The following is a 25017-nucleotide window of genomic DNA, read 5'->3' on the forward strand; positions in this document are numbered from 1 at the left end:
ATGGTCTGTGTCCCCCAATGGAATGGGCGAGAAACCTTTTTATATGCACAGTCTGACAATACTTCACTATTGTGACGAATCCTTGATCCCTATAGGAGTGTCTGGAAGAGGAGAGACTATCCTGGGGAGCTGGATGGTGTTTTCAATTTTCGGAGGAAAGAAAAACGTGAGCGACGAGTAGATTCATATTGGTGTACAGCAGCGCGGTCTGTTTTTTGTTATTGCTTTTATAGTGTGAGACTTACCCACATCAGTTTGGACTACAGCGCTGAAATATATAAAACGACGTATCGTAGTTGCTTTGCATTTTTGACAGACCCAATTACACATCTTAAGGGTACTGTCACACTTGCAGCAGAGGATTCCGGCAGGCAGTTAGTCGCTGGTACTGCCTGCCGGATCTGTCAAAACGCATGCAAACTGATGGTATTTGTCAGACGGATCAGGATCCTGATCCGTATGATAAATGCATTGAAATGCCGGATCAGTCTCGCCAGTGTCATCTGGAAAAACGAATCTGGCATGAATTTTTTTCACATTTTTTGCCAGATCTGTTTTTCCGGAACACTCGGGGCCGGATCTGGCATTAATGTATGTCAATGGGAAAAAATGCCAAGTGTTCCGGAACTTTGGACGGAGATAAAACCGTTGCATGCTGCGGTATTCTCTCCATCCTGAAAAGTAAAAAAGACTGAACTGAAGACATCCAGATGCATACTGAACGGATTGCTCTCCATTCAGAATGCATTAGGATAAAACTGATCAGTTATTTTCCGGTTTTGAGCCCCTAGGACGTAACTGAATGCCGGAAAAGAATAACGCTAGTGTGAAATAACCCGAACGCAGCTTGTTTTGGCCTACCCTTACCACAAAAATAGATGGCAGAGACATTCTATGGGCCGCCAAGGGGGAGTTAGCAGATTTTTTTTCTATATAGTGAATCCCCTTTCTTATCCATGGGTTCCTTCGGGAGTGATGACTCTGCTGAATCAACTTTTAGGACAGACTCCTACACTTCAGTCCTCTGCATGCTCCACTCGTGCTATGGGATTGATGTAGACAGCAGTGTGTCAGTCACATGAAAGTGAAGGAAGTGGCGGACTGATATGCGCACTACCTCTCCATTGAAACTGAAAACGTAGGGACCCCAGCAAGCATACCTTTAACATCTATCCCTTTAAGCAGGATCCATTGTTTACTATATCCACATATTTGTTTCAGAAATCTTTGCCAAATGTGAACACATCCTGACTCGACAGTGTCGGACTATGCAGAGACAAAGGGAATGTTAATACCCACACATGAATTTATACACAGATTTTCAGGAGGAATAACAGAAACTGACTTTCTAAAAAATATGCTTTAACATTGCTAGTCATGGAGAATTTCAGCATTTACTAACAGACCTGTCAGGAGAGGCGGCAGGACCTCATTAAAGTCAATCAATACTGTAACGTCAGTGAATTTCAAGCAGGACATTGAAACAGAAACCTATAAAGACTAAGCTCACATATCAAATATATACATTTTAATGTTTGAATTATGTACAGAATAAGCCTTCAATGGCTTGACACAGTTTCCAAATTTGCAAGTTGTCTGGCAATCGGATCACAGCTTCCACATTTTAGACAAACCAATGTTTTAAATACAACAACTGATATTTGCAGCAGTTTTACAAAAAAAAAGAAACAGCAGTTTAGGTTCAATTGTTAATCAGTCCCAATACAAAATAAATATTGGTCAGCTGTACATTACAACTACATAGATTATAGCGAGATCTAGCAACCCATGACTCGTCTCTGAATTGGGATTACAGTGTTTAACCCTAGCACATGCTGATAAATGTAAGCAGGTAACTGCACATAGGACATTCCCCCCCAAAATGCATCTTACTGCACCAAAAGAGAATGTCACTGGGCTTGTTAATAGATGCCCTTTTTGTAGAGGAGTCAAGCGGCAGCATGTGAACGGTTTCCCCCACCCCTCATACTTCTCTTCCTTTCAGGGGTTGGTTTAGATCAATTAAAAATGTGCTTATCCTTTCAACAATTATTGCCAAAAACACAAATGGAATCTGTGAAGGTGTCGATTTGTTATATATATATAAAAAACAAAAACTTTTATTTTTGGACAAAATAAGATTATCCTGACGGCAAACCTTTTGTTTGGCTAGTCATTTTAAATAAAGGACATTAAAAAAGGGAGTAAAAAAATTTAGAGCAAGAAATGTTGATATAAGACACTACGTTGCAGCCCTTTTCAAAAAGGTATTACAACTTAGTAAAGAGGCAAAACTGATTCAACCCCCGCTGCACACAGTACAATTTTGGTGCAGCTTTTCAATTTATGTTCTTACCCAAAAACCACAATGATTTCCAGATAAGTAGTACAAAAACTGCACCAGAATAGCACAGTGTAGACAAGAACAAAAGGATATGGCTTAAAATGCTCAAGGAATATTTTGGGTTGGGAAATTAGGTACAAAGTGATATGTATTACAATCATGAAATGGGAGTCGGAAGAAAGCAGTGCAATGTAGAACACACCAGGGGCAGGAAGCCTCAACGTTGGCAGGCAGCATGGTGTGCGACCCAAAGCCACCGAGAACTGTGTCCACACTGAAACCAGGCGTGAAGAATAAAAGGTCTGACACAATAACTTTTCTGCAATGAAAAAATTAACAGATTGAAGCACAATAAGTTTAAATTAGTGCGGCGGACCTGTCTTTAAATCCTAAAAGACACAAGTGACTCAAAAGTCTGTTCTTCATATGTACAACAGGCATGGGACATATGGTAAGTGCAATCAGTTTGCAAAAAATGGAAATTTTAATATGGACAGCATAAAGTTGGAAAAATACCAGGAGATGCCATTGTACAATAGCTGTAGTTTTTAAACCGTACCAGTTGACGCACCGGATTGCTTGTGTGCCTAAATACTGTGATGATAACTTCTAAGAGTTCAATAGCCAGAGTTACTATTAATGGAAAGGGGGGGGGAAAAGACATGGTCTGCACAGAAGTCCAGATCTTACAAATGTCTGAGGACTGAGGAATTAAGAACAACCTTGCAGAAATCTGGGGCTGCAACATTCTGTTCCTCGATGTTTTAGTGGCCCTACTGAAGATGTAATGGCTCCATACGAGATTTGTTTTTTGTACTAAGCCAATGTGCTTTATTTCACAAGACCAATTTTCTTTGCTTCTGTTTCATATATTAGTAGCCTCCACATTTTTACAATGAATACTTCTGCTTCTTCATCCAGCACCTATGAGCCAGAAAAAAAATACATTAGGTGTCATAATATAAAATAAAAAAAATTACTACAAATTTTAGTACAAATCAGGAAGTGTAACATTTTAATACACTAAATAGTATTTGGTTAAAATTAGAAATACCCAAACACTCCAACAATAAATATTTCTCATATTCTTGTGTTATGTTTCTTGTATTTAACATAAAGCACATTCAGATTTTAAATCTTAGGCTACTTTCACACTCGCGTTTGGTGCGGACCCGTCATGGATCTGCACAAACGCATCCGTTCAGATAATACAACCGTCTGGATCCGTTCAGAACGGATCCGTTTATATTATCTTTAATATAGCCAAAACGGATCCGTCTTTAACGCCATTAAAAAATCAATGGGGGACGGATCAGTTTTCTATTGTGCCAGTGAAAACGGATCAGTTTCCATCAGTCTGGCTCAGTTTCGTCAGACAGACACGAAAATGCTGCAAGCAGCGTTTTGGTGTCCGCCTTAAAAGCGGAATGGAGCCGGAACAGAGGCAAACTGATGCATTCTGAGCGGATCCTTTTCCATTCAGAATGCATTAGGGCAAAACTGATCTGTTTTGCACCACTTGCGAGAGCCCTGAACGGATATCACAAACTGAAACCAACGGCTTTTTCTTAAGCCACAAAACTTTCATCCGTAAACCCCCCTCAGGACAGCCCATCAATATCAGAATGGCAGTGGTCCAACATCTCACCGATCAGCTGTTGGAGATTAGCACCAGTACTATACAGCTCCATAACCAAGTAGTGGATGAAGCTTTGTAGATACAGCTGGGGTGTTGGACCCTTGCTGATCGGATATCGATGGCCTATCCTGAGGCAATCAATATAAAAAACCCTTTAAAGAGGTATTCTTAAAATATTAAGTTATATAATGGTTGCTGTGCTTTACTAGTACCTTGGCCCCTTTTTTCTAATGTTATCAATGGAGGTCCCAATGATATCATGACATGCCACATATAATGACATACCATACAACATAGGGTTGAAAATTTGTGCAAACATAGAAGAAAAACTTACCATGGCAACATCATCTAAAATGCTTTGCGGTGAACTGTGAGCCATTACCTATCATGCAAAACAAAAAAATGCAAGTCAAATATAATAGTCAAACACAATGTAATATGATTACCAGATTACTTCTCCTTGTCCCATTTAAATTTGAATTAAAGGTCTGTTCAGCCCTGCTCAGAGGGTAGGAATCCTGGTTCTTGCAACCATATTATAGACAATAAAATGAAACTGCCATAAGGTGTTTGCTCATCTGAAGGACACTAAAGCCTCAGGCTTCAGCTGCATTACTTGGTGGAGGAAATGTTTTTAGCTGTCATGTTGAAATCTGCTTTATGTCGAATTCAGCACAAGCTTTTCCAATGGGAAGTGGGTCATGTGATAGATCATTCTTGGCTACAATTTACTGAAACACACTGGAAGTTTTGCAGGAAATGGCGGTCAAATTTTCCAAAAGTGCTTTGCACAACATGTTATAGGTGACCACCAGATGCACATTGTTTAAAGGGGTTATGCAAGTTATTTTTTATTGATGACCTATTCTCTTTATTGTTTACCTGCTCGCCGTCGCATCTGCAGCGGTGAGCAGGTGTAATTACACACAAGCCGAATAGGACCGATCGCTCCTATAGAAGTGAACAGGAGTGACCCGTCCCATTGTAATGAATGGAACGGCTTGGTTGTAATTACATCTTTGTGAATACACAATGGAGAATGTTGAATAACATTCACATTACAACTTTAGAATGTCTTTTTGCACCCCAAATGCTGTAAAAAAAAAAAAAAAAAAAAGTACATATAGCATGCATATGAATCGCCTGATTATTTTACTTACTTTAGAACACACAAAGTCAACTAGTGTAGCTTCTTCTTCACCAATGTATTCAATGATCTTCTTATTGATCCATGGCCTAATTCTTCGCTCCATTAACGTCTAAGAGGAGGGAAATTGTGTAGCAAGTCACTAAAAACTGACGTATATGAACACCATACAGGTGAAAAACACATGCTAACAGGACACTCAAGTGGGATCAATAGGACCCTAATCATACATTCAGCATACACACTAGGACGTAAACTTTTGGAAGGGGGGATGGGATTCAGCAAATAGTCTTAAAAACTACAGCTACGTGGGTGTCACACTGTCTTTGTGAAAAGGCTGCTACTTCTAGTGGTGCTTTTCTTGCAATAAAAAATGCTGCATCCAGATGTTAGATGTAGGAAAATAAAAATTAAAACGTCATAGAAACACGAGCAGATTTACTAATCCTATAGATCGTGTACACTTAAGGAAGGTCTAGACAACCTTCCTTAGGGTCATTTTTTTTTGGGGTTTAAAAAAAAGGGCAGGAAAATAAATGTAGTGTGGCAGCGTACCAGAATTCCTAGTCTTTTGTAGTCTGCATAAACTGTTTAATAGTAAAAAGATTTCAAACATCCATCAACTAAAAATCATTGAAACACAAAAAATGTACTTACAGTGTCTACAATGGACCAGTCCAGAGGATAAGCAAACAACTCTGGTTTAGCTGTGGGGATTTTCTCTATAAGACTCTTAATATGTTTGCGCTTCTCCTCGGTATTCACATTATTTTTGGCAGAGCCTTTGTCATCATCGCCATAATCCAATGGCACCAGCTTCCTTTTCCGAGGAACCTCATCGCTATCTTCATCCTCAAATTTATTGAAAACACTATCCACTGGCAGCTTCTTCCTTTTAGCAGCATTTGTTTGGCTTGGGCTACTGGAAGCACCTAAGATTGAAAAGATAGTAAAGAAAGATTATATAGTGCGAGTAACAGACAAGAAAAATACTCGTAGCTACTGCTACACAAACCAGGATTTGTTAAGTCACTCTCCTCCCTCCAAAAAAAAAAAAAAAACAAACACGTCCACACCATACATTTCATGCTCACCTAACTTGAGACTAAGACCTATTTTTGGTCGGTACTCCTCTTGTGGTTGCTGCTCCGGTGAATTTTCATGTGGAATAATAATACCACAAGGAGATTCATCGCCTGGAGAGTTAGGAGTGGCGTGGCCACTACCAGAAGAGACAGATGGGGCAGAGCTAATAGGCCGCATGGTGGGCTTAAGGCAGGGTTTTGGTTCAGGCTCTTCCTCCTCTTCAATAGGTTCCTCATGTTTCTCCTCTTTGATGGGTTTCTCCTCTTCCTCCTCAGATTCTGGCTGTGGTTTAATCTGTGGTGGTTGTCTTCGCCTTTCAGCCTCTTGTTCCATCTGCAATTAAAGATACACATGAGGATATTGAACAGTAAAATATTTAGTCTTGGAGCAAATCATTGCAGTAAGAACTACTACTACACCCATTACTACTCACATGACCTTATTAAAAGTAACAAGAAAAGCATCCTACCATTGCTACAGGTAAATGTAGTTCACATAATATCAGATTATAAATTCACTATTATACATACTTTTACATCAGTAGTCCAAATGTGTTAATAAATCTAGCCTCTGCTGATTGCAAATTAGAAAAATAATTTAAAAAAAGTGGTCAAAAGTGATTAATACAGACCCTCTGAAGCTCAGCATCCGGATCGGGATGTCCCTCTGCTAACAACCGCTGCCTGATTTCCTCAAGCTCTTCTTTCTCCCTTTTACGGTCACGTTCATCTGCTTCAATTTCTTTTTCCCTGTCCCTTAATCTTTTCTGGAGTGCGCTACCTCTGAATAAAAAATATAAACACATTACAGTTACAACATTAATTCTGCTTATTACAGTAAATACATGTCTGGAAAACTAAAATATGCAGAATACCTGTAATACTTGGGATCATCTCGGTCATCATCATAATCTTCCAAAAATTCTTTTAACCTTTTTGCCTCTTTTGCCTGTTTAGAAGGCAGGAATAAAAAAAAAAAGGCCTATTATTGTACACAATAAGGAAAGGATTAATGTTGGTGGGTTGAATAGACAAAATATAAGTTAGACCATCACAGAAAAACATACCACATCTCTGCGTTTTTCTTCCTCTCGCTCAGATTCCTTTTCATAATCTCTTGCTTTTTTCCTCTCTCTGATCTCCCAATTTTTAAGACGCTAAAAAGAAGGAAAGATCATTTCAATGTGGCAGTGCAATCTTTGCATTTAAGGCCAAATTAAGTACCTTGGCACTCCAGCTGTGGTAAAACTACAACTCCCAAGATGCCCCCCTTGCTTGGTTGCTCTCAGAACTCTATAGAAATAAATGGAGCATGCTGGGAGTCGTAGTTTCACCACAGCTGGAATGCCAAGGTTAGCCATCACTGACCTAGAAAATATATATATATATATATATATATATATATATATATATATATATATATATATATATATATATATATATATATATATATATATACACACACAAAAATAAAAAAATTATTAAAAAAACACACGAAAAGGTCCGATTTAAATTTGAAAAAAATAAAAATCTGGAAGACAATATTAAAATAAATTATGCCTCCCTACTAATGGTGGAATATTTGAACATTTACCTCTTGGTATGCAGCTTCTTTTTCACGCAGTTTTCTTTCTAGTTTACGTCGCTCATAGGTTTCTTCTTCATCTTCCTCTCTGTCCCTTTTTTTCTCTTTTTCTCTGTCCCTTTCTCGGTCTCGTTCTCTCTCTCGCTCCCGCTCTCTATCCCTGTCTCTACTTTTCTCCCTAAAAGAAAAAAAGAAGTTAAATATAAACAAACAGTGAAGCCTTTAAAAAAAAAAAAAAGAGAAAAAAAAAAAAAAAAAAAAAAAAAAGGTTATGTTTCAAAGGCTACTGTACTTTTTCATATTTAAGAGTTGTGCCCCGCCCCCCAAAAAAAAAAAATTCTACATTTCTCATGAATGGCATTGGGGGACACAGCTCCATGGGTATATACCCAGCTGCCACTAGCAGGCTGACACTAGAAAGGAAAAGTGTTGGCTCCACCCAGATGGGCTATACCCTCTGCACAGACACTAAACTAACCAGTTTTAGGCCGAATGCACACGGCCGTGTTCAGCGGCCAAGAGCGGTCCGTGGTATGCCGGGCTGGATTCATTGGTTGCTATGACGCCGTGCGCTTCATGCCGCCGCACTATAGTAATACACACGTATAGTGTATTACTGTAGTGCAGCAGCGACATGAAGCGCACGGCGTCATAGCAACCAATGACATCGTGCGCTCCTGCTATAAACAGGAATCCAGCCCGGCATACCACGGACCGCTCTCAGCCGCGAAACACGGCCGCGTGCATTCAGCCTTAGTCTAGTGTACGTAGGAGGTAGATATGACCTGTTCTGTTTTTATTGCAGGTCTTGCTACTTTTTTAAGTTCTCTATTTCTCTTCCGCAGGCCTCTGCCTGCTGCAGGAAGGGGCTTCATCGTGGACTCCACTTTAGTAGCACCCACTGCGGTCGCATACTATTGTACCTCGCCGGTCATCCAGTCCCCCATTACGGCATCAGCAATGGCATGACGGCAATTCCACGCAAGTGCGAGTTTGCCGAAGGGGTGACCCTGCGGCACCTGAAGACGCCGGACGGTAAGTACGCTCCCTGTGTCCCTGCCCCATGGGGTCTCCTGGGTTAGTTCCCCTCTTTTGGCCAGAGGGTGGGATTCACTTTATTCTTCCCTCCCTTGGGCTCCCTTCTCCCTGGCCACCCATACCTCTCCCCAGCCTTCCATTCTACTTTAGTCCCACATCTTCTCTGGCCTGTCCTCGGGTCCCAGGTGCACCTTTTGCCCGATTTTTCCACCTCCCTGGGTGTCTCTTCCTCCTCAGGAGCCCCCCCCCCCACCTGTTTTTTCTTTTCCAGAGGGCCCCCGGTTTCCCGCAGTTCCTACCAGCCGCTTTATCAAATCGAGGCCCTGGCTTTTTCCTCGCCTAGGCTGCATCCTCAACCGCCTATTTTTTCAGGCTCCCACTTAGCCCTCATGTCCTCTTCTAGAGAGGACTCCCATTCCCAGCCCCCCCTCGGGGTCACCACGTATCTTACGTGCGCCGCTGCAATAAAATGTCGCCATACTGTCAGCCTGAACCTGGTTGTGCGCAGTGCCTTGTCCCCAGACCCTTTAAGGATGCCCTGACCTCCCCTTCTGTGTCAGTCCCTCCTGAATGGGACTCTTTCCTGTCCCAAGCCATAGGGAACATTGTCCAACTCTCCCAATCCATTGTGGAGTCGCTGGACCGCTTGCCTGCCAAACTTGCGACCACCTCTAGCCATCCCAGGGACCCCTCCGGGGACTGGACACGCTCACATTCAGACACCAGGTCCCGCAAACGACCTTGGGTTGTCACAACTATGTCCTGCTCCTCCTCGGCATCCTCTAGTCACTCCTAGGACAGGTCTGAGGTTGGCGACAAATCCTCCCCTGCCTCCGCCTCGGGGGACGACACACCTCTGACTTAGATTCTGAATCGGAGCAGAGCACAGCCCTGTCTGCGGCCATGCAGGATCTCATCAGGGCAGTTAGGGACACCCTCCATGTGCAGTAAGACCCCTCCTCCTCGGCTCAGGAATCCGTACCATTCCGCCGTTCTATTAACCTGTCCAGCCTCCACATCACCCTGTCCCTGTCCACGCTTTTCCAGTTCGGGGGGGCTGGTGAACCACTCCAAGTCCTCCCTTGTTCACAGCCAGAGGATGGATTTCCTGGGCATGGTCTTCGACACACTCCTCGGATGAGTGTTCCTTCCCCAGGACAAGGTAGTGGCAAGCCTTCTCCTCTGTCCATCAGGGCGTGTATGTGCATTCTGGACCGAATGTTTGCCGCTTTCGAGGCAATTCCTTATGCCCAATTCCACCCCGAGTCCCTTTAGCTTTCAATTCTTGCACGGTGGAACAAGCCTCTGTCAGGCCTCGATCGCTCAATTCGCCTTTCCTCTCAGGTCCGCTGGGACTTGCGTTGGTGGCTGAACCCCCGAACAGTCTCCCTCAGCAGATCCTTCCTCCCCCCCGTTCAGGGTAGATAAAAAACAATTATTTAAAAAATAAAAATATATATTTTTTTTTATTTAAATCGGATTTTGATTTAAATATCAATTTTTTTTTTTATAAAAATGCTTTTTGGAGGAAAATATATTACCAACCAAAGGATATTCCATCATGAAATAAAGATTTGTTTTTTAATTATGTAGAATAAGGCTGTATATGTTTAATTTTTTGGGTAAATAAATTCCATAAATCCATTTCACAATGGTCATGCTCTCCCAGGAGGTTTTTGTAAGATTATTGGGCAGTATCTCTGCCTACAAAATATTACAGATGCTGGGTTTACTTTTGCAGTTCTCAAAACTGAATTTGACTCGGCAGAGATCACATGCCTCTTCTTCACAGCAAAAATGTTATAACATGAACAGAGTTGAGAAAAAAAAAAAGACCTTAATCCTAACTTCTACAAACGTATGAATACAGAATCAACCTAATCAAACTAATATGAAAAGTTGTTATTCTAAAAATCTTCATCTACTTGCATATTATAAGTTATAACAGCAAGAATTGGTCTTTATGTAGAAAACTAAGATCTAAATCAAATCCACCCTGCCCCCGTTGGCAGGTGATCTCCACCGATGCCAGCCTGGCAGGTTGGGGGGGCAGTCTTTGGGTCTCTCTCAGCCAGGGTCAGTGGCCGATACCGGAGAGCTCCCTGCAGATCAATATCCTGGAGCTCAGGGCCATTTACCTAGCTCTCTCCTGTTGGACTCACCTCCTCCGCGGTCATCCTGTCTGGATTCAGATGGACAACTCCACTGCGGTGGCTTATTTGAACCACCAGGGGGACACCAGAAGCGTGGCGGTCCTTAAGGAAGACTCTCGCATCCTGTGGTGGGCAGTGGGACACGATCCCGCTCTCTCAGCTGTCCACATCCCCGGAGTCGACAATTAGTCAGCCGACTTCCTCGGTCGCCAACGTCTCGACCTGGGCGAAAGGTCTCTCCATCTAGAGGTGTTTCAACAGCTGTCAGCGTTGGGGAATCCCAGACATGGATCTTTTTGCCTCCCGTCTGAATCACAAACTTCTGCTTCACATCGCCAGGTCTCGGGATCCTCAGGCTGTTGCGGTAGACGCCTTGTTGCTCCCGTGGCACCAATTCAGTCTCCTGTATCTTTTCACTCCTCTCCCGCTTCTTCCTCGGGTACTCAAATGCCTCAAAATGGATAGGGTCCTGGCGATATTGGTGGCTCCAGACTGGCCCTGCAGGACGTGGTAAACAGATCTCATCTTCCTGCTCGCCGACACTCCATGGCGGCTACATCTGCGTCCCGACCTCCTTTCACAAGGTCCACTGTTCCACCCGAGTTTACCTCCGCTTCATTTAACAACATGGCTGTTGAAGCCGCAGTCCTGAGGTTCCGCGGCCTCTCCGAGTCAGTCATGCAAACCATGCTTCATGCACGTAAATCCCAGTGGGCCAGGATTTACCACTGTACCTGGAAGGCTTATTTTGCTTGGTGCGAATCTGGCAAAGTTCACCCTCTCTTTATTTCCATACCTAGGATTCTTGCCTTTCTTCAGGCCAGCCCTTAGAAAGGTCTCCACCTGGCCTCCCTCAAAGGTCAGGTCTCTGCCTTCTATGTTCTTTTCCAAAGGCCCTTGGATTCTCGTTCCCAAGTGAAAACCTTCCTTTGCTCATTGCGTCCCTCCCTTCCGTTCTCCAGTGTAACCATGGGATTTGAATCTGGTCTTAGATGCCCTTCAGTCCTCTCCCTTCAAGCCCTTGAAGGAGATCTCACTTTCTTTAGTCTCTTAAGGTTGCCTTTCTAGTCGTGATTACCTCCATTCGCAGAGTCTTTGAGCTGACTGCGCTCTCTTGCCAGTCTCTTTTTTTGGTTTTTCACCAGGACAAGGATGTCCTGCACCCAGTTCCCTCCTTTCTTCCCAAGGTGGTTTCCTACTTCCACATTAATTAGGATATTGTACTGTCTTCATTCTGTCCCAACCCCTCTCATGCCAGAGAGCGGTCTCTTCACAGTCTGGATGTGGTTCAGGCACGCCTGCTGTATCTCCAGTTAACGGAGTCCTTCCGTCGTTCTTACTCTCTTTGTAGTACCCGAGGGCTCACGTAAAGGGGTTTACAAGCCTCCAAAGCCACCATTTCCTTAGATTTGGTCGACTGTCAAGGAAGCCTGTGTGGCGAAGGGTAGTGATCCACTTTCAGGTTTACCGCTCACTCCATTAGGGTGGTCGGGGCATCCTGGGAGGTCCGGCATCTGGCCTCTGCCTCCCAGGTCTGCAAGGCCGCCACCTGGGCCTCAGTTCACCCCTTCTCCAGGTTTTACCACATACATTCCTTGGCCTCTGCTGATGCCAGGTTGGGTCGCAAGGTTCTGCAAGCAGCGGTGCATTAGATTTTTCGCATGGCTGTTTCTTCTTACCCTCGGGGACTGCTTTAGGACGTCCCATGGTGATGTGTCCCCTAATGCTATTCACAAGAAAAATAGATTTTTGTACTTACAGAAAAATCCTTTTCTCGTTGGATGCATTGGGGGACACAGATCCCACCATTCTTGTTTTTTTTCTTCGTTTGGTTTTCCGAGGCTCTTCGATATTGGTCCTCTTTCTGGTTAAGGACATGTTAGCTTTACTTTTCGCTCTGGATTTTGGTGCTCCTACCGCTTTGGTACCAACTGGTTGGTTTAGTTTCTGTGCAAAGGGTATAGCCCATCTGGGTGGAGCCAACACTTTATTTCTAGAGTCAGCCTCCTAGTGGCAGCTGGGCAATGCATCCAACGAGAAAAGGATTTTACGGTAAGTACAAAAATCCATATTTTTTTGAAACCAGCACCTGGATCTGAATACTTTTGTAATTGTGTGTAATTAAGGCTACTTTCACACTTGCGGCAGTGTGATCCGGCGTCAGTTGTGTTATCTTTTACCTGATCAGTCAAAACGACTGAACTGACATCCTGAACGGATTACTTTGCATTCAGAATGCATGGGGATATGTCTAATCAGTTATTTTCCGGTATAGATCCCCTGTGACTGAACTCTATGCCGGAAAAGCAAACCGCTAGTGTGAAAGTACCCTAAAAATTCAATATGGTCATTGAGTTATGCAATAAAATGTATCTGTATAGTGGCACCAGTTTGCCCTGTTACTTATTTTGCGGTCAGCCTCTCTGAGGTGGATGTACATGTTCCGTTCCATCCTTCAACTGGCCTAGCCCTTTCGACTGCTAAAAGCTGTGACAGTTACATGGCGAGAAGGACACACCCCCTGAGCTGTAACAGTTATAGGGAGCAAGCTGAAGCAAAAAGGACACGAACATTACCCCTGAGAAAGGGCACGCTTCCCGAACTGCCAGTCTGAAATAAATCTAGCAGAGCAATTGAAGCAATGAATGAGGAGATCTCTGGACCCATGTGAGGTACAGGGCTGGTTCTAGCTTTGTTAGGCTACTTTCATACTTGCGGCAGTGTGGTCTGGTAAGCAGTTCCGTCAACGGAACTGCCTGCCGGATCCACCGATCTGGATGTGACAAAGCATTTGTGAGACGCGGATCCGTCTCACAAATGTATTGCAAGTACGGATCCGTGTCTCCGCTTGTCATGCAGACAGACGGATCCGTCTTGTATCTTTTCTCTCATTTTTACTATTCTGCGCATGTGCAGACCAGAAGGACGGATCCGGCATTCCGGTATTTTGAATGCTGGATCCGGCACTAATACATTCCTATGGGAAAAAATGCCAGATCCGGCATTCGGGCACGTCTTCAGTTTTTTCCGCCGGAGATAAAACCGTAGCATGCTACGGTTTTCTCTTTTGCCTGATCAGTCAAAATGACTGAACTGAAGACATCCTGATGCATCCTGAACGGATTACTCTCCATTCAGAATTTATGGGGATATGCCTGATCAGTTTTTTTCCGGTATAGTGCCCCTGTGACGGAACTCTATGCCAGAAAAGAAAAACGCTAGTGTGAAAGTACCCTTAGAAAGAGATTGTCTTGTGATGTCCAACTTTAATTTTTTACATTAATTAGGAGATAACATAGTAGCATAGTAACATAGCACATAAGGCCGAAAAAATACATTTGTCCATCCAGTTCTGCCCGTTATCCTGCAAGTTGATCCAGAGGAAGGCAAAAAAATAAATAAAAAAAGATAATTAGCAAATCCCCACCATCACCTCCATGTCCAAGTACAAATCTCTGCAGCCCCTTAAACCTAATAACCATTCCTCTGACCCCTGCTCCTTTGGTTCCTCTTGCAGGAGCATTATGGAATGCACGCTCTGTCTGTAACAAACTGTCTTACATTCATGATCTTTTCATCTCAAAAATGTTTCTTTCTGGGTCTCACAGAAACATGGCTGACACCCCGACACCTCCTCCCCTACTGCACTCATATGGATTTCATTTCACTCACACACCCCGCCCCGGCTGCAAACATGGTGGAGGAGTTGGTCTTCTCCTATCAGACACCTGCTCCTACAGCCCAACTCCACTGCCACCCTCCATTACACTCACCTCACATACACTCTCCCTCCAACCTTAAAGTAGCTGTCATTTACCGCCCGACAGGCCCAGCCTCCATCTTTCGTGACCACTTTAACACCTGGCTACTACACTTTCTTTCTGCCGACATCCCTACTATCATCATGCGTGACTTCAACATCTCTATTGACACCTGCCACTCAGCCGCCTCTAAACTCCTATCACTCTCTTCCTCCTTTGGCCCCTCACAGTGTTCTTCAGCTCCCACCCATAGAGATGGTCACACTCTGGATCTTATCTTTACCCGCCTCTGCTCCCTATCTAACCTTTCTAATTCGCCTCTCCCCCTTCTCTTCATTGGTCTCTTCTTCTACTGCTCCCCCGGTCCACACACTAGCACACACCCCCAGGAACCTTAAACATCTCGACTTTCACTTGCTTTCTGACTCTTCTTCCAATCTCTACCATCTGTTCTCTCCAAGAACCAGATGCTGCCACCACTCTATATAACACCACAATAAGTACAGCTCTGGACACTTTTGCCCCCTCACACACAACAAAACCCGAACAGACAGACAACCCTGGCACACCAACCTGACCAAAAAACTCAGACAAGCTTCCAGGGCTGCTGAGCGGCGATGGAAGAAATCCCATTCTAAAAATCAATTCACTGCATACAAGCAATCCCTCCTCATTTTCAAATCCTCACTTGCTGATGCAAAACAGGCCTACTTCTCGTCCCTCATCTTTCCTGTCCCAACAGCCCTAAACAACTTTTTAACACTTCTCCCTTCTCCGTCCCCCAGCGCCCCCACCCTCTCCTCTCAGCTGAGGACTTTGCCACATACTTCAAACAAAAAGATAGTCAACATCAGAGAAAGCTTCAGTACACAGTCCCCACAGACCCTCTACACAACTGCTCAGCCCTCTTCTCCCAAAACCCACTTCTCCATTACAGAAGAAAAACTCTCCAGATCTCCTCTCACCACCTGTGCACTTGACCCAATCCCATCCCACCTTATCACTAACCTCACCATAGTGTTTATCCCAGCCCTAACTCATCTCTTCAACCTATCACTAACCTCTGGTGTCTTCCCCTCTGCTTTTAAACATGCTACCATTACACACATCCTCAAAAAGCCTTCACTTGACCCATCTTTGTCCACTTATCGCCTCAAAGCTACTTGAACATGTCCATTCGGAACTGTCTTCTCACCTTTCCTCCTGCTCCCTCTTTGACTGGCTACAATCTGGCTTCCGACCCCTGCACTCGACTGAGACTGCCCTTACCAAAGTCACCAATGACCTACTAACAGCCAAAACCAAAAAAACATTACTCTGTCCTCCTTCTCCTTGACCTGTCCCCTGCGTTTGACACTGTCGACCACTCCCTTCTGTTGCAAACTCATCTCTTGGCATCACTGACCTGGCCCTCTCCTGGATCACATCATACCTCACAGAACAGACATTTAGGCCTCTTTCAGACAGGCGTTGCGGGAAAAGGTGTGGGTGCGTTGCGGGAACATGCGCGATTTTTCCGTGCGCGTGCAAAACATTGTAATGCGTTTTGCATGCGCGTGAGAAAAATCGGCATGTTTGGTACCCAATATAAAATAAAATATAAAAGTCAGTCCTGTGTCCCAACACGGACAGTTACTTGCGCTGCTGTTTCCGATTTAGTGTGGTAGGTAGTTCACACTGGATAATCAGGTAATAGAAGTTTAAGAACCGCGCAGCTTGAGACTATGTCATCCGGTTCACAGGTGAATGAAGCAGGGCACCAGCCTCTTTCCTCTTTACCCGAAGGATCCGATCCTCCACAGACCGCCTCCTCTACAGGGTTAAGAAGAGTTAGTAGAGAAAAGGCATATAAACACAGTTAAAAAACCGTCACGTTCCTGCCCGACCCGGGTTTCGCTCTCTGGCTTCCTCAGGTTGTCGCCCCTGAGGAAGCCAGAGAGCGAAACCCGGGTCGGGCAGGAACGTGACGGTTTTTAACTGTTATATGCCTTTTGTCTACTAACGCTTGTGAGTAGAATAAAACCTTTTAAACCAACTTGTAAGAGGGTGCTTCACTATTTTGCCAATCTTCTTAACCCTGTAGAGGTGGTCTGTGGAGGATCGGATCCTTCGGGTAAAGAGGAAAAATGTTTGGTACCCAAACTCGCTTGGGATCAGTGTTCTGTAGATTGTATTATTTTCCCTTTAACATGGTTATAAGGGAAAATAATAGCATTCTGAATACAGAATGCATAGTACAATAGCGCTGGAGGGCTTAAAAAATAAATAAATTAAACTCACCTTAATCCACTTGATCGCGCAGCCCGGCTTCTCTTCTGTCTTCTTTTTTGCTGTGTTCAGGAAAAGGACCTGTGGTGACATCACTCCGGTCATCACATGGGCCATCACATAGCAAAAAAGACGACAGAAGAGAAGCCGGGCTGCGCGATCAATTGGATTAAGGTGAGTTTAATTATTATTATTTTTTAACCCCTCCAGCGCTACTGTACTATGCATTCTGTATTCAGAATGCTATTATTTTCCCTTATAACCATGTTATAAGGGAAAATAATAATGATCGGGTCTCCATCCCGATCGTCTCCTAGCAACTGTGCGTGAAAATCGCACTGCATCTGCACTTGCTTGCGATTTTCACGCAACCCCATTCATTTCTATGGGGCCTGCGTTATGTGAAAAACGCACAAAGAGGAGCATGCTGCGATTTTCACGCAACGCACAAGTGATGCGTGAAAATCACTGCTCGTGTGCACAGCCCCATAGAAATGAATGGGTCAGGATTCAGTGCGGGTGCATTGCGTTCAACTCACGCATCGCATCCGCGCGGAATACTCACCCGTGTGAAAGGGGCCTTAGCGTCTCCCACCTTCACACCACCTCCTCGTCTCATTCCCCCTCTGTTGGTGTCCCGCAAGTCTTTGTCCTAGGACCGCTGCTCTTCTCTATTTACACTTTTGGCCTGGGACATCTCAGAGTCCCATGGCTTTTAGTATCACTCTTATGCTGACAACACACAAATCTACCTCTCTGGTCCAGACGACATCACATTATCCAGAATCCCACAATGTCCATCTTCTATATCCTCCTTCTTCTCATCTCGCTTTCTAAAACTTAACATGGATAAAAACAGAATTCATCATCTTTTCCCCATCTTGCTCAACCCCCCCAACAGACCTATCAATCACGAGTAATGGCTGCACACTCTCCCCGATCAACCAAGTCGGCTGCATTGGAGTGACCTTGGATTCTGCCCTCTCCTTCCGACTGCACATCCAAGCCCTTTCCACCACCTGCCGCCTCCAACTCAAAAACATCTCCCGCATCCGCGCTTTCCTTAACTTTGAATCAGAGAAAATGCTAGTACATGCCCTCATTATCTAATGCCTAGACTACTGCAACATTCTCCTCTGTGGCCTTCCATCTAGCACTCTCGCACCCCTCCAATCTATCCTCAACTCTGCTGCCCAACTAATCCACCTCTCACCCTGTTGCTCCTCTGCCTCTCCCCTCAGCCAATCCCTTTCACTGGCTCCCCATTGCCCAGTTAATTCTGTTCAAAATACCAACACATACAAGGCCGTCCACAACCTGTCCCCTCCCTACATCTCTGAGCTACTTTCCCGATACATTCCCACACGCACTCTCCGATCCTCCCAGGCCTCCTTCTTTTATCACCTCTTCCCACAACTGCCTTCAAGATTTCTTACCTGCATCCCCCATACTCTGGAACTTGCTACCCCAACATATCAGAATCTCACCTACAGTTGAATCCTTTAAAAGAAAGCTAAAAACCCACCTCTTCAAACAGGCCCACAACCAGTGAAATTGCTGCCTCTATACCGCCATGACCAGCTTCACCCTCCCCTCCTGTGTCCTTCTCCCTAACATGTAGATTGTGTGCCCTCACAGGCAAGGCCCTCTCTCCTTCTGTACCAGTTTGTAACTTGTCTGTATTATGTATGTGCAGCCCTTATATGTACAGCGCTATGGAATGAATAGCGCTTTAATAATAAAGCTAACCACTTTAGGTCTAAAGATGTATATATTCACAGACAGATTTGCCACCCCTCTATAATTTTATTTTTGGGACTGAAAAATCCATTACATGAATGTGAATAAGGTCTTTTCTGCAGCATGAGCATGGCTATCTGTTCATCTAGATATGTATATTTTTGGTAACATTTGAGACCAATATTCATCATCTAGTAAATGTGCACAAGGACACAAAATTATAGAAAATGTATCTAATATCTGTAGCACACAAGGCAATACTATTACAAAGATATACCAAACATGATGGAAATTCTTGGTCCAAATAAAAGGAAAAAGGGGTGATATCTCTATAGCCTCATGTATAAAAAGAATAGATGTACCTTGATCGACTCCGATCCTTACTATGATCTCTCCCACGGTCTCTTTCTTTCTCACGTTCTCTGTCTCTATCACGATCCCGGTCTCTGTCTCGGTCTTTGTTTCTGTCACGATCCCGCTGCTCTCTTTCTTTCTCTTTCTCACGCTCTTTATCTTGTTCCCGTTCTCGCTCTCTTCTTTCTCGCTCACGTTCCCTCTGCCTTTCCCTCCGTTCTTTCTCAATCTCCTGTCTCTCCTTTTCCTTTTTGCCTTTCTCCTCTTCCAGTTTCTATGAAAAGAGAAAGAACATATTAATGCTAAATTATATATATTTATTTATTTTAATTAAAAAAATATTTTAAAAAAATGAAAGACAATCAAAATGTGTAGCAAAAAGAAAAAAGGCAAAAGGCACAAGACTAGATTTCGTGCAAGAAGTATATTGCTACAAAAGGACCAGCAATCGCCAACCATGTTTTCTAAAGGATCCAGGGCTCCAAGTAAAGCAGCACTTCATAACCACTACAAAAAAAAAAACAGCTTGGGGGGGGGGGGGGGGAATAAAAATAAAAAAAGTGTATGACATGGGATACACCGTGGCCAAGATATATAAAATTCTGTTGCACTTAGTCCTAGTACCAAAATCTAGCACAGCATCCAATTTTTTTTTCTGGCACACAGCTACTGCCAGGGGTGGTCAAAGTAGTCCAGGCTCTTGACAAGAGACTGCTGGAGTTAAAAGTCGAAATAGCTGGTGACGAGGTGGTCCAGACGTCAATCATTTAGAAATGACACGTTTTTCTAAGAGATTATTCAATAAAAACTAAAACATTCAAAAGTGCAAACATGAAATGCTGCTTTTGAGAGCACAAACACAAGAGAAAGAAAATGAAATGTGTACTTGGGGACATTAAAAAGCTTCAAGTACACTATCTGAGGTCAAATTCTACTGGCAAAAATTGGTGGGCACGTTGATTAAATGCAATGGGAACATTTACCTACAACAAGACTAGGAACGTCAGTAAACTTACAAATGTTGGTTTAGCGCTTCACAGAAGGATGCTAAACATAGAAACTGCAGGATGGTTGGAAATCGCTTGCGACATGAAAGCTACAGGGGTATCCGTTCGTTCCATAGCAATGGCCAAAAAAATAGCAATTATTTTTATTGTGGGGGAAAGGGGAGGAATGTGTCTATGCCCAAAATACCTTAAACACATTGGAAATACGACATCCACAGATCATATATCCCATCCTTGTTAACAATTGTTTTGAATTAACTTACAGATGATGTGCTAGGACATGGCTCTCCAACACGGGATTAACTTTGCCTACAAGCTATGATTCTGGGAGGAAGAGCAAGTACATTTTCAAAGACAGACAAGTCTAGGTGCACAAATGTCTACGCATCACAGTTTAGATTTCATCGCATTTACCAACAGATGACCGCTCATCCCTTCAATTTCATGTCATAGATAATTAAACTGCAAGAATACAAACAATGCATTTTACAGAAAAAAAAAATTAAAATAAATCATTAAAAGGCATCTTACCTTACAAATCAGCTGCCTTTGGATCCCGGGGAAAAGTACATACAGGTAAGAAGGAATAGAGCAAGGACACAGACAGAAGGGAAGGCATTCACAGTGCAAATGCAGCTGGTCATGAGACATGGTTTGCCTCGCGTGTTTTAGCAGTACAGGCAAGGCAAGAAATGGAAAGGAATAATAAACACACAAAGTGCATCACACAAAAGAGAACTGTATCTACGTGGTCATCAATTAAAGTTATAAGTTCTACTGAAATTGTAATGTATATCTTGGGAAACTTACCTCTTTCAAGCATTACAACTGTAAAGTATCTCCACCAAAATTAATACTTACATTTTAATTTCTAGAAGAGCCAAAGGATGATCCAAAATATTATATGAAAGGATTATATAAATCCCAAGAGTTATAAAAATATGCTATTTGTATAAAGCTATATCTTCAGGCTAGCAATGGTGATACAGATCAATCAAAAATAGTTCATAATGAGGTGTAGTTTTATTTGCACTTTGTTAGTATTAGAAGAAACAGAAGGGAAAGGATAGGGTAAAACAGAAATCACGGCAAAGAGAAAGTTTAGAACTAGAAAAATCTTACCTTATGTTCTTCAGATTCATCAGTGCTGTAAATGGACACCCCCTACATTACTCATACCCTGACAGCCGCAAGGTGGCTGCAGTGTTATTTTAGAAATCCCTATCAAACATGCAAAGGTTCACTGTGCTACCACAGCTCTACAAAAACACAGCAGAGCCTTTACACTAAATGCTAGAACCGATTACCACGCCTTTGCAAATATACTCCATGTACACAGATTAAATACAAATAAACCTTAGGGAGAAGGTAAAGCACATACATATATAGTTGTGTACTGTCAAAGTGGAAGATTCATAATACAGTTCAGATAAATATAAACTTCTAAACTGCAATATTAGTGGAGTTTAATGAATAGTTTCTATACAACTATTAAAACCCCACAGCGCAAAAAAATTAATAAAAAAAAATGATGATTTAAGGGGCCATAAATGCTCAGAAAATGATCAATAACCAAGCCAGTTGCCGCTTTGCACATTTTTCAGAGGGGGTATCCGAAAAATATAGTAAAAAAAATGGGAGCTCATACTTACATTCTTATTCCATGTTACTTTCCAAGCTGAGTTTCATCTTGCATTAGTCACCATATGATCTCTATCATAATGGTGGGGGTCAATGAATAGATTAGCTTTATAGGGAATTTACAAATCTTCCATGCATCTTAACTGTGGCACATGTGGAAACCACTGATCTATTTTGATTCACTACATGTATGTAGAAAGCCTTTTACTCATTTAGCTCTTGAAAATATTACGTGTGATGTTGTTAAAGGTTGTATATGGTGGTGAGATGGCTATAAATATTTCAAATCTCTTAGCTTTCATTCGATGATAAAAGCTTAGTCAGTTTTCTTTGTTGCCGTGACAATAACAGCGAGTTACAATTGTTAATGCCAATCACTATTTAGGAAAGATATAAAATGCTGAATTTCAATATCTACATTTACCTTCTCTCACATATTAGGCATGATGCTTGTGTTAAAGCTATGTGGTTCTTGAATCTGCAAGAAGCACGTTTTTGTTTTTTTTATCAGAAAGGAAGAAACAAAATCAAACATTACCTTGTGTGTATCTCTGAATTTACTGATCTCGCGGGATATCAGGTCTCGCTTATCTTCTTCCATTTCTATTGCATTTATGTCTTCCTGCTATAAATTGATAAACACAACTTGAGTATTGAAGATCTGTTTCAAAGGGGTGATAGCAATTACTGTAAAATGCCATTTTGCACAAACTGAGGATTGGTGTAATTATCTTAACTGCCCCATGTACAAGGAAATTGTTCATCAGGTGATAACACGTGTTATGTTACATATAGTATAATTGTTTGTACGCAGCAATTTGAACTGTGTAAGGGTACTTTCACACTTGCGTTTTTCTTTTCCGGCATAGAGTTCCGTCACAGGGGCTCTATACCGGAAAATAACTGATCAGGCATATCCCCATGCATTCTGAATGGAGAGTAATCCGTTCAGTTTGCATCAGGATGTCTTCAGTTCAGTCGTTTTGACTGATCAGGCAAAAGAGAAAACCGTAGCATGCTACGGTTTTATCTCCGGCGAAAAAAACTGAAGACTTGCCTGAATGCCGGATCCAGCATTTTTTTCCATAGGAATGTATTAGTGCCGGATCAGGCATTCAAAATACTGGATCCGTCCTTCCGGTCTGCGCATGCGCAGACCTTTAAAAAAAAAAGAAGAAAAAACGGATCAGTTTTGCCTGATGACACCGGAAAAACGGATCTGGTATTGCAATGCATTTTTCTGACTGATCAGGCATTTTTCTGACTGATCAGGATCCTGATAAGTCAGAAAAAATGACATCCGTTTGCATACAGTTTGCCTGATCAGGCAGTCAGTTCAGGCAACGAAACTGCCTGCCGGAATCAAACAACGCAAGTGTGAAAGTACCCTTAACAGTATGTGCTGCCAAACAATGAACCTGAATAGGAATAAACAATTGCAGTAAAAAGCAGCTATGATCACAATCAGGCAATAATCGTGAACGTTCGATCGTTCCTGATAATTGACTGTGCATCAGCCTGTGTAAAGAGCCGTCAGCTCTCCCCCAACCCCCTGCAATGTGAATGAGGAGAGAACGATTGCTACTGCAGACGTTCCTCCCTCGCTCAATTATCGCCAGCACATCCCTGATTACACAGGGAAATGTGCCACCAATAACCGTGCATCTTTCATTATGATAAAAGATGCCAAGCAGCTGTTAATCAGCTGATGATACAGCCCAATTATTGGGAACAATTGTGTATATGAACACTTGCTCTTGATAATAAGCCCGATATCATATTGGATAAGTCACTGCCAGATTCCTCTGGCGACAGCATATCTTCCTTGCGAACTAAAAGAAGCAGCATACACATTAGGTGGGTTCGGCCAGCATTAGACTAAGGCCTCTTGTACACAAACGTATTTTCATTCCATGTCCGTTCAGTTTTCTGGGGGGGGGTTGTGAAGGTACTCAGTGTGCATTCCGTTTCCGTATATCCATTCCGCTAAAATTTAGAATTTGTCCTATTATTGTCCGCATAACAGACAAGGACAGGACTGTTCTATTAGAGGCCAGCTGTCCCATTCTGCAAAATACGGAATGCACACGGACGTCATCCGTATTTTTGGCGGATCCCAGGAGATAAGCTGCCGCCAGAAGTGTGTGGCAGTGGCTTTCTTCACTTTCGCCATAGAATACACAAGCCAAACGTGTACATATATGTGGAAACCAGGAGAGATACCCGTCAGCCAAATGATCATTTGATTAACAGTTATTGAATGTGTATGGGTAGCTTAATTTGTGCAGTCAGGTTGACTTAGCCCTCATCTACACACAATGGAATACTTACTGACAATTCTTCCTTTTTATCTTTCCTTTTCTTTTTAGGATGCGAGTCAGAGTCCAAAGATGGTGCATTCAGCTCACTAGAATACTCTTTTATTAGAAGCTCAATTGAAGTTTTAAAAATGCTATCCCTTCTTTTTGTTTCTTCATCAAGGTCATCATCTTCCTCAGCAGCGCTCTCAGGACGGGCATTCTGGAACGTAGGTTATAATATATATTTATTAAATAAAATTAAAAAAAAACAAGACTTGTTTGTTAACAAACAGACTTCTAGAAAGAAAACTCTCTATGTGCTACTCACCCCATTAGAAGCCCTCCTGCTGGCTTTCCATTCATCCAGTTGAGCTTTAGTCTTAGCGTCTACTTTTACAAGTAGTTTCTTTTCTCCAATTTGTAGATCATGAAGTAACCGCAATGCTCGCAGAGTAGATTCTGGCTCTTTATACTCACAAAATCCAAAAGCTATATAGGAAGGAAGATGAGAGAGAAAAGGTCTTACAAAAAGATACAACAAACATCTCAGAAGCTGAAGGGTGAACACCTGTTATTAATAAAACTCAATAGACCACAATTACTAGACCTTGTCCTAAAATGACCCAAAACTTGGCAGTTTTATGGTGCATAATGTTGCAGCAGGATTTAAACCTATTTATGAAGCAATTGTGGTAAAAAATAATCCACTGTGCGTGTTTTAGCTCGACAATGGAGCATTGCTTACTGAAAAAAGTGTGCCTTAGGGATTATAAACACAAACCGTATGTATTTTGCGGTCTGCAAAAAATTGTGCATTCCGTATTTTACGGAACAGCTGGCCCCTAATAGAACAGTACTATCCTTGTCCGTAATGCGGACAACAATAGGACATGTTCTATTTTTTTTTGCGGAACTGAAATACATAAATGGAATGCACATGGAGTAACTTCAGTTT

At 42.7% G+C, this 25017-nt stretch overlaps 1 protein-coding gene across 5 annotated transcripts in view; it reads right to left on the reverse strand.

The window, feature by feature from the left end:
- Positions 1-1506: 1506 nt before the first annotated feature.
- Positions 1507-25017, reverse strand: part of RBM25 (RNA binding motif protein 25) — a 43280-nt gene continuing 19769 nt past the window's right edge. For 3 of the 5 annotated variants that reach the window (XM_044271712.1, XM_044271713.1, XM_044271711.1), the window contains exons 6-19: positions 24391-24551; positions 24094-24282; positions 22301-22387; positions 19123-19388; positions 17773-17859; positions 7810-7978; positions 7283-7372; positions 7091-7164; positions 6848-6998; positions 6225-6549; positions 5788-6062; positions 5144-5242; positions 4318-4365; positions 1507-3268 (exon numbers count right to left, since the gene is read on the reverse strand). In XM_044271712.1, coding sequence (XP_044127647.1) covers positions 3176-3268; positions 4318-4365; positions 5144-5242; positions 5788-6062; positions 6225-6549; positions 6848-6998; positions 7091-7164; positions 7283-7372; positions 7810-7978; positions 17773-17859; positions 19123-19388; positions 22301-22387; positions 24094-24282; positions 24391-24551 — 2114 coding nt within the window. In that variant the 3' untranslated portion in view covers positions 1507-3175. The remainder of the gene's footprint in view (positions 3269-4317; positions 4366-5143; positions 5243-5787; positions 6063-6224; positions 6550-6847; positions 6999-7090; positions 7165-7282; positions 7373-7809; positions 7979-17772; positions 17860-19122; positions 19389-22300; positions 22388-24093; positions 24283-24390; positions 24552-25017) is intronic. The other 2 variants (XM_044271716.1, XM_044271714.1) reach the window with 1 other exon arrangement.

Source organism: Bufo gargarizans, chromosome 11 (assembly GCF_014858855.1).
Source record: "Bufo gargarizans isolate SCDJY-AF-19 chromosome 11, ASM1485885v1, whole genome shotgun sequence".
Classification (NCBI taxonomy): Eukaryota; Metazoa; Chordata; class Amphibia; order Anura; family Bufonidae; genus Bufo; species Bufo gargarizans.